The sequence below is a fragment of the Cryptomeria japonica genome, chromosome 10 (assembly GCF_030272615.1).
Source record: "Cryptomeria japonica chromosome 10, Sugi_1.0, whole genome shotgun sequence".
Lineage (NCBI taxonomy): Eukaryota > Viridiplantae > Streptophyta > Pinopsida > Cupressales > Cupressaceae > Cryptomeria > Cryptomeria japonica.
This window is the reverse complement of record NC_081414.1, coordinates 445,535,145-445,548,456: the sequence shown is the minus strand read 5'-3', so window position 1 is coordinate 445,548,456 and position 13,312 is coordinate 445,535,145. Positions and strand designations below refer to the sequence as shown.

The 13,312-nt window shown below is 37.0% G+C and overlaps 1 protein-coding gene across 3 annotated transcripts in view; it reads right to left on the bottom strand.

The window, feature by feature from the left end:
- The window catches only part of LOC131067508 (uncharacterized), a 215,308-nt gene that overhangs the window by 78,365 nt on the left and 123,631 nt on the right, over nucleotides 1-13,312 (bottom strand). For all 3 annotated transcript variants that reach the window (XM_058002527.2, XM_058002529.2, XM_058002530.2), the window contains exon 4: nucleotides 12,456-12,539. In XM_058002527.2, coding sequence (XP_057858510.1) covers nucleotides 12,456-12,539 — 84 coding nt within the window. The remainder of the gene's footprint in view (nucleotides 1-12,455; nucleotides 12,540-13,312) is intronic.

The following is a 13,312-nucleotide window of genomic DNA, read 5'->3' as shown; positions in this document are numbered from 1 at the left end:
TGTCCTTGAATGATGAGGCCATGGTGCCACCACTCATGGGCAACTCCGGATAGATGAAGTATAGAAAATTTAATGGCATTGGATTGAGTCATGGGGCGAAGGGATAAATAGGTATCCAATTGTTGGACCCATGACCTAGCCGATACCTTTCCTTCCCCATCATAGTTGGGGATAGTCACCTTACTGAGCTTGTTTTGAAGCTCTTTGTGGGCTGGAGGATGTCTTTTGTTACGGCCAAGTGTCTTTAGTTTAGCATCACAATAGTCTTTGAAGGTTACAAGATCTCGTAGTTCGGGATCCAACCCGTGGTAGTCTGCAAGGATTTGGTCTACATTTCCCATGGGTCTGTCATGGTTATCATCACTTATTGGCGCTTACTCAGGTAGAAATGAAGGTCGAGTGGGCCTTGAAATGGTGTCCTTTGACGGGGTGGGGTGGTTGTTTTTAGAATGATTGGATTGGGCTTCTTTGATGTTATGGTTGCTTATGTTTTGGAGGGCCTGAAGGACTAGTTGGTTGTTCCTCTCATTCTGTTCAATGAAGGCCTGCATGGTTCTTTCAGTTTGTTCCATCAGTGCTTGAGCGGTTTGCTCCATGAAGGCCCTAAGTTCATTACTAGCTTGTTCACTCATGTTGTTGGCTCCTTTTTTTCTCTCTTTCTAAGGCCCTACGAGATCTTTGGCTTTGTTGCATCAACTATTTCCACAAGGTGGCAGGAAGGAGGCTTTGATACCACTGTAATGAACCTTTGTTGTACCTGCCTCGCCTTCCTGATAATTAGGGCCTGATCTATCCACCGAAGGTTGGATTTAGGGCCACAAAAGGATTTCCGGTTTCCTGCAACATTTAGATATTTCATTTTATATGTCAACAGTAATATTAGATCAGTGGCATAATTATTGCAGCACAAAATACATACACGACCCATTCTTGATTTTGAGGATTTTCCCGGTTGGCTGGGCTACCCATCCAGACCCATCCCGTCTATTAGGGCTAATCGGGTCACCTGAGGATGGGCCCAGCATACCCCTGGCTTGCACTCATTATCTTGAATGTACTAACAAACAGAGGATATCGGGAAGATAATAAATGCCTACAGAAAACATAGATTCATGACTATATTACTTGGTTAACATTTATCCATTATATATAAATTTGTAGGGATTAATTCATTATATTTGTGCCTAGTTGCAGAAACATGACTATCATTAATTAGTATTCCTTTTCTTTACTTATTAGTTGTGTCTGAGAATGAATGAATTATTTTTATTCTTCTATCTGTCACTAAAGTGTATTTTAATGCAGCATACTAAACCTGATATTGCAGGTTATAAAAAAAATTGTGAAAAAATGAAAATTTTACTCTATGGCACGCTTCTCGAGGTAGAATTTCGACTAGTCCTTGGACTGGCGTAATCCTTAGTCCATCCTCGAACTATGTTTCGAATTTCGTCGCATTCTGGATTCGTTTTCTATGTCTTTCCTTCAATTTCGGGTTTTTTCTCCCTGACTGCAGGTGGAGAATTTTCCTTGAACTACAAGTTTTAATGATTTCCATTGTTTTGGTCTTTGTAGGGAAATTTTTGGCTAATTACAAGTGCACTTTATTGAAAAATAAAAACTTGTAATTTGCTTTTTATTTCCCCCTTGATGCTTTTTGGCTTTTTCAGTTAAAATAGGGATTTTTTGGTTAAGTTACAAATAAACTTGTAATTCTTTTCTAAAACCCCTACTTTAATGGTTTTCATTGTAATAGGGATTTTAAACCCCTATTACATGTGTGCAAGTGAATTATAACTTGTTGTAGGGATTTTATTTTCCCTTTACAAGTGATTTTAAACTTGCACATCTTTCTCCAAAACCCGATTTTGCCTATAAAGTGCATTTTTGAGGATTTTAAACATGTAATTGCATTTTAAAAACCCGATTTTGCCTAGGAATGAGATAAATTGCATTTTAAACTTGTTATTTCCTCCAAAAAACCCAATTTTCAACAATACATGCAAATTCGAACTTGCTATTTCCTTCAAAAAACCTGACCAGCAAGTAGAAACGTTTTTGATGAAGATTTCAAGCAAATTTTTGTGGAGATTTTTTAGGAAGGAGAGGCGTTTGGGATTCTTCCCTATTCTTGTGCATTTGCAAACATCTTTCAAGCCATTCTAGGGTTTTGGGAGTTCGATTTATTGCTGGTTTCTTGGTGTCAAAAATGCAAACACGTTTTTACCAAAAACCACGTTTTTTCCAAAAACCACGTTTTTACCAAAAACCACGTTTTTACCAAAAACCACGTTTTTACCAAAAACCACGTTTTTACCAAAAAACCACGTTTTTCTCCTTCAAGGATGCCACGAATCAGCAATCTCCTAAATCGTTTTGGCTTGGTATGCTAAGGCGTTGAGGTTAGAAAGAGTTTTTGCCACTTTCCACGCCATTTCCCTTGGATTTGCTGCCACGTTTTTATGCAAATAGCGTTTTTGTAAAAAATGTGGCAAGGGTTTGGGTTGCAGATTGTCTTTATTCATTGGATTGTCTTCTTCATTCCAAGATTGTTGCATCTTTTGGAGAGGCATTTTCAGTTTGAAACAAGGAATGATTTCTTTTCTTTTCTTGTTTCATTTTCTTATTTTCTTGTTTTCTTTGTTTTTCTTTCTAGTTGTAAATTTGTAAATATGTTGTTCTTGCCCCAAAAATCGGTTTTGTGAGAGAGATTGTCCTCCTTCATATGCAATTTTTGAATTGCATTGATCTTCCCCATTTTCCCTCTTTACTTGTATTTGGGATTTTAAATCCCGATTACAAGTTAGCTGGAAATCTTTGTTCTTCTCTTACGGTTAAAGAATTTAACCATTTTTGGTTAAAATTCCAAGTTGAAAAGATGTGAAATGCCCTTCCTTTCAAAATCGGATTTTAAGAACCAAATTACATGTTGAAAAGTTCTTCCCATTTTCATGAAAATAACATTCCTGGATTTTCCCATTTTTATCCATTCATGTCACCCATATTCGTACTTTCCATTTTCATCATTTTCCGCAAGTCTAATTCTCATTTTCCATCCATTTCTCCATTTGCAAATTTACAAGTGTACTTGCATTAGGGTTTTAAAAATCCGATTGCATGTATGCCCTTTCCAACTTGTATACTTGCAAAAATTTCCCCAAGATCCGAAATTGGTCAAAGTCAAGATTCCCCCATTTCCATTTATTTCCCCTCTTTCTCTCACAAAGTCGTGAAGTGCAAGAGTCGAAGTTTTTCCCATTTGAAGAAAGAAAAATGTTATTTGCTGCTGAATATGATGTTGCCTTAACGCTTTTAAGTCTTCATCACAGTATTCCAGGTTGTCCGTCAATGTCAGATTTGCCGTCATCACCAATTCCAAAAAAGATGAAGTACAAATATGACAAGTACCAAAACGACGTTGCTCCTTCCCAAGTTTCCTCTCCTTTGGATCGTATCAGAGATACAAAGATAGGGCATGTAGACATGTCAAAATTTGTCAAGAGGGTTGAGGATCCACAAGATAGCAATATGCAGTGGTTGTTGGACAGCCATATCCATCACGCATCTTCTTTCCCGGTGGCTGCCCTAGAACCTGAATTTGTTCTCGCTTGCGCCCATCACTTTGACAAGGAGACAAGAATCATTAAAAATAATGATGGCGAAGCAATAATCTGCCTTGATGCAGACACAATTGAGAAAGTCTTCAGAATACCTCCCGCACCTGTTTACATGGAAATCTCCAAAGAGAGTGCAGCTGAGTATTATGTGAAAAGGGAAAAAGACTGTCAACGACATATCAACAGGTGGATCCATGAGCCATGAGCCACCTTCTCAAGGTGGGCTAAGTTGTACCGTTGTGACTTCAAATGAGAAATAGGAGACATCGTAACCCTCCTCAGCAGGATAATGGGCCTTGAACATTCTAATGGTTTTGAGCCCTGGATGTACCAGTTCATCTTGTTCATAAGGCAGTCCCATCATATATCATGGGGAGAAGTCATCAGCGATGCTTTGTGTGAACAACTTTCAGCAGTCTCTTCCACCATGACTTTCTACATGAACTCATATTTGGTGTACTTGGCAGCATCGCTTAGACATTTTCAAGGTCTTTCTACCAAGCGTGATCGCTCGCTTATACCTGTATGGGAATATTATGATCAGTTGCCTTTGAGACCCAGCAGATTGCATTTCAGAAGAGTCCAAGATGCATTCTTCGATTACTTCATGTGTCAGTTTGACAAAACTCTGAAGAACAAAAGGATATCAGATGAGGCATGGGAAAGGGTGAGTGAGTATGGATGCTTGTTTCTACAGTTCCCGACCTTCACCTATATGAGAATCAGATGCTATAGTGGGCAGCCATACATGCTTCATAGATACCCAACTAATAAGATCATTCTTATGGAGTTGGGAAGACAAATCATAGCTGTCCACACTCATCAATCTGCAAGACATAAGGTTGGAATGGGAATCTCTACAACAAACCCATTAAAAATTGGCTGGTATTCTCTTGTCACATCCGTTAAAGCCAAGGCCATGGACACTGAAATGCAGGAAATTAAGCTCAAAAGGTTTAAGTCCAAAGCTGATTTTGATTACCGGGGTATGAAGGAGAAGATCAAGAAATCCTTCGTGCATGTGCATCGCATTGAGGATATCTGGGTAGATCTCCGTACAGAGGTCGAGGTTCTGAAGATGGATTACTGCAGGCTCACTGTTGAGCAAGTTGTTGATTTGAACTTGGTGGATATTCCACAAAGGATGATTGACGATGGGCACGTACTTGATCCTGAATATATTTCACGAAAGGTTAAGGAAGCTCCACTTCCTTTAATCCAATGGTCACACAAGGAGTGCATATCCATTCTTGAGAGATTTCAGCCTATCTTGGCTAACACCAACACTTGGCTGAAAAGTAATGTTGTTAGACTCATAAAAAATCAAGATTGGAAAAGAAGATGATTCTACGGGGCCTCTTGGACGTAAGTCTGAGGTTCAGGTTGACAACAAGGAAGGCGCATCATCTTCGGGCACAAGGATCAAATTGCGAGTTAGTCGGGCAATAGTGCTTCCTCCTGAGGAGGCGACAGTTCGTGGGAAGGAAAAGTCACGGTTTCATGTTCAGGTGATCGATCTGGACAATCCAGAAGAAGGGCAGCAATCTGATGACGCTCCCAAGTCTCCAGCATCGGACTCGCCTCATGAGATTATTCCCCGAGTTTCCATTGAGACGCCCCTTTCTCCTCCTGACTTGTTTGTGGATGAATCTCCTCAGAATTCCATTCCTATTTTGGCATACGAGCCACCTCCTAATCATCAACAAGAGAATGTGCAGGAAGTTCCTGAAGATACTCCTGCTTGTATCCAGCTGTCAGAAATTGATACCTCCACTTCTGGTTTTGAAGAATTCATGAGGCAATCTTCATGCCCTTTGGTTACTGAGCAAACCGTGGTCGCCATCCAAACAAATATTCCTCCCAGGATGACCACGGTTATTCAAACGGAAACTGCTTCTCCTTTGCCTACAACTGCTACTAAAGGAGAGTTGATGGCTTTACCTCCATGGCTTAGTTCTTTTACTCCAACGATGAAAAAGCAAGAAATCTCACCCGATGTCTTTGATTATCAGCAACTAAAACAATCTAGATCCAAGGTTGCTAAAAAGGCCAAGACTATCTCCAGAGTAGCTGTTGACAGTAACAAGATGAAGCTAGCTGAAATTGTTGAGCCCATTGCAAATAAGCCACTTGAAGAAATGTCAGCTGCTGATTACAAAATTACAAGAATAGAATTGGGTAAGCAAACGCATGAGGTGATTAAACATGATGCTCATTTTTCTGTAGCTTCATTAGTACAGCGGTGTGATGAACTTCTAGCAAAGAAAAACAAGCTAGAAGAGGAAAACCGACAACTTATGGCAGTTGTTCATAAAATCACAAAACCTGTTGCTGAAGGGAGCAACTCCATAGGTTCTTCTGGTTCCCAAGAATCAATTCGTGAAGTGGAAAGGGCTACTCAGAAGGTACAAGCATTGGATTCCTGGGTTGATCAGGTTCATGATCTATGTGCACAAGTGATGAAAGACATTTTTCAGACGATGTCTAAGTTGGAAACCATTGAAGAGAAATTGGATCAAACTTCCGATACTTTCAAAAAGAATCTGGAAAGTGTTGAAGATAGTTTGACAATCTGGCGTACCATGCCCCAACAACAGTTGAGTGTTCTACAGGAGCATGCCATCATCTCTTCCAGGGTCATGTACTTGGAATTTGAAGAGCTTCTGGAAAATAAGGCCCTTGTTCTTAAATCCCTCATTGAGGAGATTGGTGATACAATGAGATTACGGGGTGAAGTTTTCCGAGATATTGTCTCTCATTGTGACAAGGCCTCTTGCAACATATTAAGTCAGGATGGAGAGTTGATTCCAGAAGAAGAAGTTCTTGCTGATTTACAGATGAGGATTCATAATGAATGGAGGAGCGAACAATTCTCGGCCGTTTCAATTCAAATACTGATAAAACACCAAATCTTTTTGCATGAAATCCAGTCCATCCTGGATAAAAGCACCTCTATGCTCCTCCGATGTCATAATACTATCGTGAAGACCATGGTTGTTGCCAAGATCACCCATGAACCGGATCCCGAGGAACTACAAATGATCATCCAGAAGTTTGAAGGATTTGTGTCTTCACGTGCTACAGCTTAAGTGTTTTTCAACACTAAGTTGTATTTTTCCACATTTGTAATCTTTAGTTGTAGTTTTTCTTTTGACAAGTTACATGTAAAAGTCTTTTTGTAAAATGCAAGTTAACTCATTACTTGCACTTTTGTAATTACATGTAAAGCAACTACAAGTTGTGTTCAATTAGGACTGTAGTTGGAATAAGTCTTAGTTAGTTATTGAAGTCTTAGTTAGTTATTGAATAAGTCTTGGTGGTTGAGAGAATCTCTCAAGTTAGTTAAGATCCTCCCACCTTTTTCTCAAGGTTCCTCTTCTATAAATACTTGAGGGGTCTATTGTAATTTTTATCTTTTGGAAAGCAAGCAAAAACTTTGCCAAATTTACAGCAAAGAAGTCTTTGAGCTTTCATGTGTGAATTCAAGAATTGAAAGGAATAGAAGGAAATTGCTCAAGCTTTGAGTCTTTGTGCTACATACTTGAGCTTGTGTTCTATATTATCTTTCTTCCAAGTGTTTCCTAAAGAGCTTAATCACATCTGATTTGCAGTCTTTGTGCTGCAAGTAGTTGAGGTTAATATAGATTAAAATAAATATTTTGTTGAGAGAAGCTATAAGTCTTTGTGCTTTCACTTGTTCTTAGGAAAATTTAGGAACAAATTTTGTGAGAAATAGCTGTGAGTCTTTGAGCTTATACTGCTTCCCATTGTTTTAAGTAAAAAAGAATAAGATATTCCAATCTTTGAGCTGTTAGAATTTGTTCTTTATAGCATTAGTATAGAAAAGGGTAGATAGGACTTCACATAATCAAGTCTTTGAGCTTGATATTGTTGTCCCGTCCCGAAGGAAGTGACAAAGTCTTTGCTTTCAAGAAACTTCATTTCCTTTCTCTCATTTCATTTTGAAAGTGGTTACTGTTGTTTATATCAAATCGCTATCCTTTTCTGTGAAGAGAAAAGGATATTGTCTTTCTTGAAAGAAGAAGAAAGATTGTTGACCCATCCTATTTTATTTTCAAATTTGTAGTTAGATAAGGGGAGCCTTCCCTTAATTAGGAGAGTTTTACTCACACGCTGTGGTTGAAACCACAATTTTGTATATTTCCCCAAGTGTACAAAATTTTCAACCAACACCTATCTAGCATGAAGATTAAGTTCATTTTACCCTTTTGTACATTACAGATGTGCTTAGTTCATTTGGCAAGACATTTTTAGGCATGGAACCCATTTAGCAATTAATCTGGGCCACTAATTAAATTATATTAATTACTGTTATATGAGGAATAAAAGCAGATTTAATACAACTTGCACAAAGACATACTTCATCATTTCGACATTTAAGTGGATTGGCCTAGGGACGTACCAGCTTGCTGGCGATGGGGAGGGATGCTTACTAGGCATTGGTTCTTTATCGCTGGGAAGAACCAGCGACTAGCCCTTTCACATCGTCTGCTGACTGATGCGTTCCCAGGGCAGTCCTCATGGTTGTCTAGGCATCATAAATTATGAAAACTGAAATAAATATTATTACTGAATAACGAAGTTACCTATTGGATGTTTCTCCTTGCCCTTCTCTCCTTGCCACCTCCTCTCCCGTGTTTCCTTGGGGTGCAGCTTTATACCTCTTTGAAACCACGCGATTCCCCTCGAAACATGGCATCTATTCCGGAGGTGGCTTGGGAATGTCATTACTCCCACTAGTTAAGATAAAACATACTTTAAGCGGTAAAAATAATTTATGTATTTAAAATATATATATTTATGTACATGTATTGTTTAATGTTTCTAATCATTGCCCGTTGTCTACACGGGAATATGACAAAACACATGCTCAATCTTCAAGGAAAGGGTTTGTTCAATCTTCACAAACACCTTTCCTTTTCCTCAATCCCAACTCATTTCATGAAAACCTAATACTATTTTTAACCCCCAAGAAGTTCCTAGAATTATTTTTCATTTTAATTTAGTATTTTTCAAATTGCCCCTTATCTTAGCAACACTTTTGAGAACATCTTTTTAGGCCCTTTTTTAGAAACACTTTATAATATCACTTTTGAGGCACTATTAATTTAGTAATTAAATATAAGTTGCCTTTTATAAATTAAGGTTACTTTTCTGGTAGCTTAAATTAAATTACTAAATTATTCTCTGTCCGAAAAATGGGACACGACAATCTCCCAGTTTGGCATGATCGGAATTTGCATATCATTATATGTCATTTTGGCATCAATTGATTCTATTAGTTTGATATTGTTTGTAGTTTGGTTAGTAGCTGCCAATAAGTTGTTCATTCTATTAATTGTCTGTATACTTGTTTTTGTATGCTCCCTCACCTTGCTCACACTAGAAACTTGGTGATAAGAAAAGATAGGAATTGAATTAATTGTTAAAATTTGGTGGATTTGAGCTAGCCATAATGTCAAGGACCATACATGTTAGTATAATCTTGACTCTATTGCCCAAAATTTTTACCAAATATTCCCCAAGTTTGACCCATGGTCCCCCAAAAAAGCCAATTGTTGGTACCTCTACCAAACATTGCTTTCAATTAAGTTTGTAATCAATTACCATGCCATTCTTATCATGTTATCACTATCAGCTAAGTTATGTACAAGGGGTTGAGCTTAACTGGTTAAAACACTGGGTTCTCACCATGGAGATCCAAGTTCAATTCCCAATAAGGACATCGGAAGTGGAATTCTAAGTTGTGACTCTTGGCCTTCCATAGGATGGGGAAGGTCTTGGGGTCAATCTAATCAAACATAATAATAATAATAATAATAATTCAAAGATATGTAATGGGGATGGGGCCCCCTACTGTGTCCCCACTGGTTCATAGCTCCAGTCAAAAGCTATTCAGGCTTCGGCCAATTACCGATCAAAAAAAAAAAAAATATCAGCTAAGTTATCCTTCCTTTCAAATTACAAAGCTCATCAAATATTGATATAGTTTGTCAACTAACAATGTTTGCAAATTGCTCATGAATTAGGAATGATGAACAAAGATGATCAAATTCTTAACAGATTGATAGCTCCAACACAAGACAAATGAGTATTTAGTGTTGAAGACTTGGATTTGAATGAAAGATTGGTAAATGACAATGAGAAATTGCAACACGCTATCTGAGTGACAATATTAGGACAAGATGAATGACTGATAGATTAAGGGAGAGATACTGGATTCATAGAAATAAGTGCTACTTTCTAGTAGCTTAACCATGACAAATTCGTGCCTATGGTCCCCAAATGGCAAATTTAGCACAAAAACATGCCTTGGGTTGAAAACCAAATTAGTAAATCTGGCAAAACTTTCCAGTGGCTTAAGCTAGTCAAAGATGCAAATATGTCAAAAAATGGCAAAGACAAGTCTAAATTATGGCTACCAGAGAGTTCAAATGAGTGTCATGATCAACATGCTTTTACAGTGGCCTTGCCAATGGAAAATATTGTTCAAATGGTGGCAAAGCAGATAGTAATCTGCAACCAACCTAAGAACATAAAATAACTCTTCTCAGGGACACTTTTGCAATGCCCAAGCGACTGGAAACTTCCACCCACTTTCACTAAAGATGGCAAACTGATGACGAAACCATGCCAAACACTTAACTCATTCTAAAATCACATTGAGATGCTTTTTTCAACATCACACCACCAAACATTGCCAAAGAAAGTTTTCTTAATAGTGCGTCCAAGGAGAAACGATGCACAAGATAAAATCAGCAGTTATAAAACCATTATGACACAATTTGACATGGCTAAGTGAAAAGGAAATAGCACTCACTTAAAAGGAGTCAACCAAGTTGAAAAGTCAGCGCCTATAATTAGAGGTTAGAGCAACAACAAAAAATAGTCTTAAAAATAAAACATGCAGTGGTGTCCATAAAGAGCGTTTTCAGATTTTGACCATCATGAATGAAGCAAGGATTTTTATTTTTTTTGCATATGTCAGTCAAGCTTGATCTTTGTGATGAGGGTTTCAGCTTCTCTACGAAATGGATAGGACAGCAGCCCCAGTAGGCCCAAATAGATCCTTCAAGACCACACAATCCTTCAAACTGATGAGTTTTCAACGATTTTTTCAACATGTTGAAGGAGCAAGCATGGATTTTTTATTTGTGAAAATCACCTGAAATGTGTCGAAAAAGTGACAATCTTTTCAACATGTGAAGTGAGCATAAAGGAAAATTGCGAAAATTCACCTATAAAAATGAAATGATCTCATCAATTTTTCTGGCTGTGGGATCCATTTTTATTCCAACAAGTGAGTTTTACTGTTGATCTTACAATTTTTTGGCAAGTTTTCAGCAATTAACTAACCAATTTTCTAGAAAGACTCTGTGATGTCCCCAAACAAGACTCCATCCAGTATTGTTAATGTTAAGAAAGCTCCTTGTATTATCTTTATAAATGATATTAGTATTCAAAGCCCATACAACGAAAGACAATGAAGAATATAGGTGATCATATAAGGAAAGATAACTATGTTTATAGATAGTAAATGGAAGACTTAATAAAGCAAGGATAAGAAAGGATGATAAAAGTACAAAGAAGAAGTAATTAAAGAATAGGAAGACTATGTTATGTGCAATAATTCATAATGGGTATTCTATGGATGGTTGGACTTTACCGAGACAGCTAGTGATTAGTAGAACAATGACTGAGTCCTTTATGACAACGGTTTTATATGCAGAGATGGATATGAGTAAACAAACAACAATATATTAAAGGACATCTAAGGCAACAAATTACCAGTGAATGAAATACATTCTATATGCAGCAATCAACGGCCAATATACCCTGAAGAAGGGGATCGATTAAGTAACAAGCCAATGGAGACGAAAAATGCAGTGATTACACCATATATGCTGTGATAAAGACAATGAAGCAATGATAAGGCACTGATCAAATATAGCGACTTGAATGGCAATCAAGATTATCGATATAAGGAAGGAATTAACTCATCGAATGATTGATGATTTTGACTACTAAAAGTATATCTGTATATATGTATGTAGTATGTACACACACACACACACACACGCATGCGCATGCGCACGCACGCACACACACACCCTAGTACATAAAGCAGTGCATTATACACTTGAAATCTATCCAGTTTCAATTTCAACTCCATTTCCAATGATGTTAATGCATCCAATATTAAATAATAGAACGTGGAGTAGGTATGAGAAGAATAAAGATAAGATCTATAAAAGTAAGTCCATCAGTATTATTGAAAGATCTTTACTTCCATGTGTTGATATATATACAAGCAACAGTTGAATTTATCAAGTCAAAGGCATTTCTTTCAGTTTCTATATCAATCAAATTAGATCATGAACTAGAAGTAACTTTTCATACTATAGCCTTCAGAAGAAAAACAGATTATAATGAGTACCCCATGAGCAGTAGGGAGACTGACTTTGCTTTTCAGATTTCAAAATATAGGGTTTTCATGTGTTCCTTCTACACACTATAGTGATCCAAATTTGTGCAATAAGGTACTTCAGGTGAAAACTTAAATGCTAAAGTAGATTTTTCAAAAAACAATATATTTTCGTATACATATCCACAACTCGAGAAAGAGTAAGGAAATAAAAACAGTAAATTTAAAAGATGATTAACTTGCAAACTGTAAGTCTCTGAAAGCAGAAGAATAAAAGTAATACCATAGAACAAAAACTATAGTTTGCCCCTTTGATTATTGGGTTGACTATCTTTTCTGTGCATGTGAACATGAAAGAGAGAGAGAGAGAGAGAGAGAGAGAGAGAGAGAACCTGGTCACTTGAAACAACCTTAACAGGTCCAATGTTTACTGACACATACTTTCCTCTAGATGATACTTTATGTGTCACCCTACCCTGTTCAAAAATTTGACAATTGTAAGCAGATATTGAAATTAAATGATTCAGAAAAAGGGTCTAATACAATTAAGAGCACACATCTCATGTATTCATATATATTCCATTATAAACTAGCAAGCATTGGAGAAACTCATTAAATAAATAATGTATGTGTTATTAGAAATATGGATAGTGGTAGAAGCCGAACATTAACAAATTTACAAACAAAATAATATTGCTTCTGTATTCCACACTTTATTCAATACATATTTATAGGATTTTTTAGATATTACATTATCAGAAACTCCCTAAATGACTTATCTAAATATAATGAGTTGTTTTAAAAACTCATTATACAATAACAACCAATTACTTTGACACCTTGAATAGCCACATGAGTTGTTACTATTACTCACTTTTGTTTCAATATAACACATAATATTATACCCATGTGAGAACTAACATAATTTCTAACACAAATACCAACATGTGTGTGTGCATGTACATACAGATATAGTTATGCGAATCATTTCCACACCTAACACTTTAAAAAAAAATTGTGTGTTGTCCCTCACATATCCCCAGCCCCATATCAAAATGTCTTCTACAAAAGGTATTAAAAAATTCTACTTTTAGTAAAGAAATCTAGCTTCACCATTGGCTTTGATGGCTCCAAAAAAATGCTTTTTCACACCAGCACACCTATACTCAAGGTGTTGGAAGAATGAATGCACAAAGTTTGAAATAATTGGACGGTGTTGTTGCTAGAACATACCCTAGCCTGATTCAAA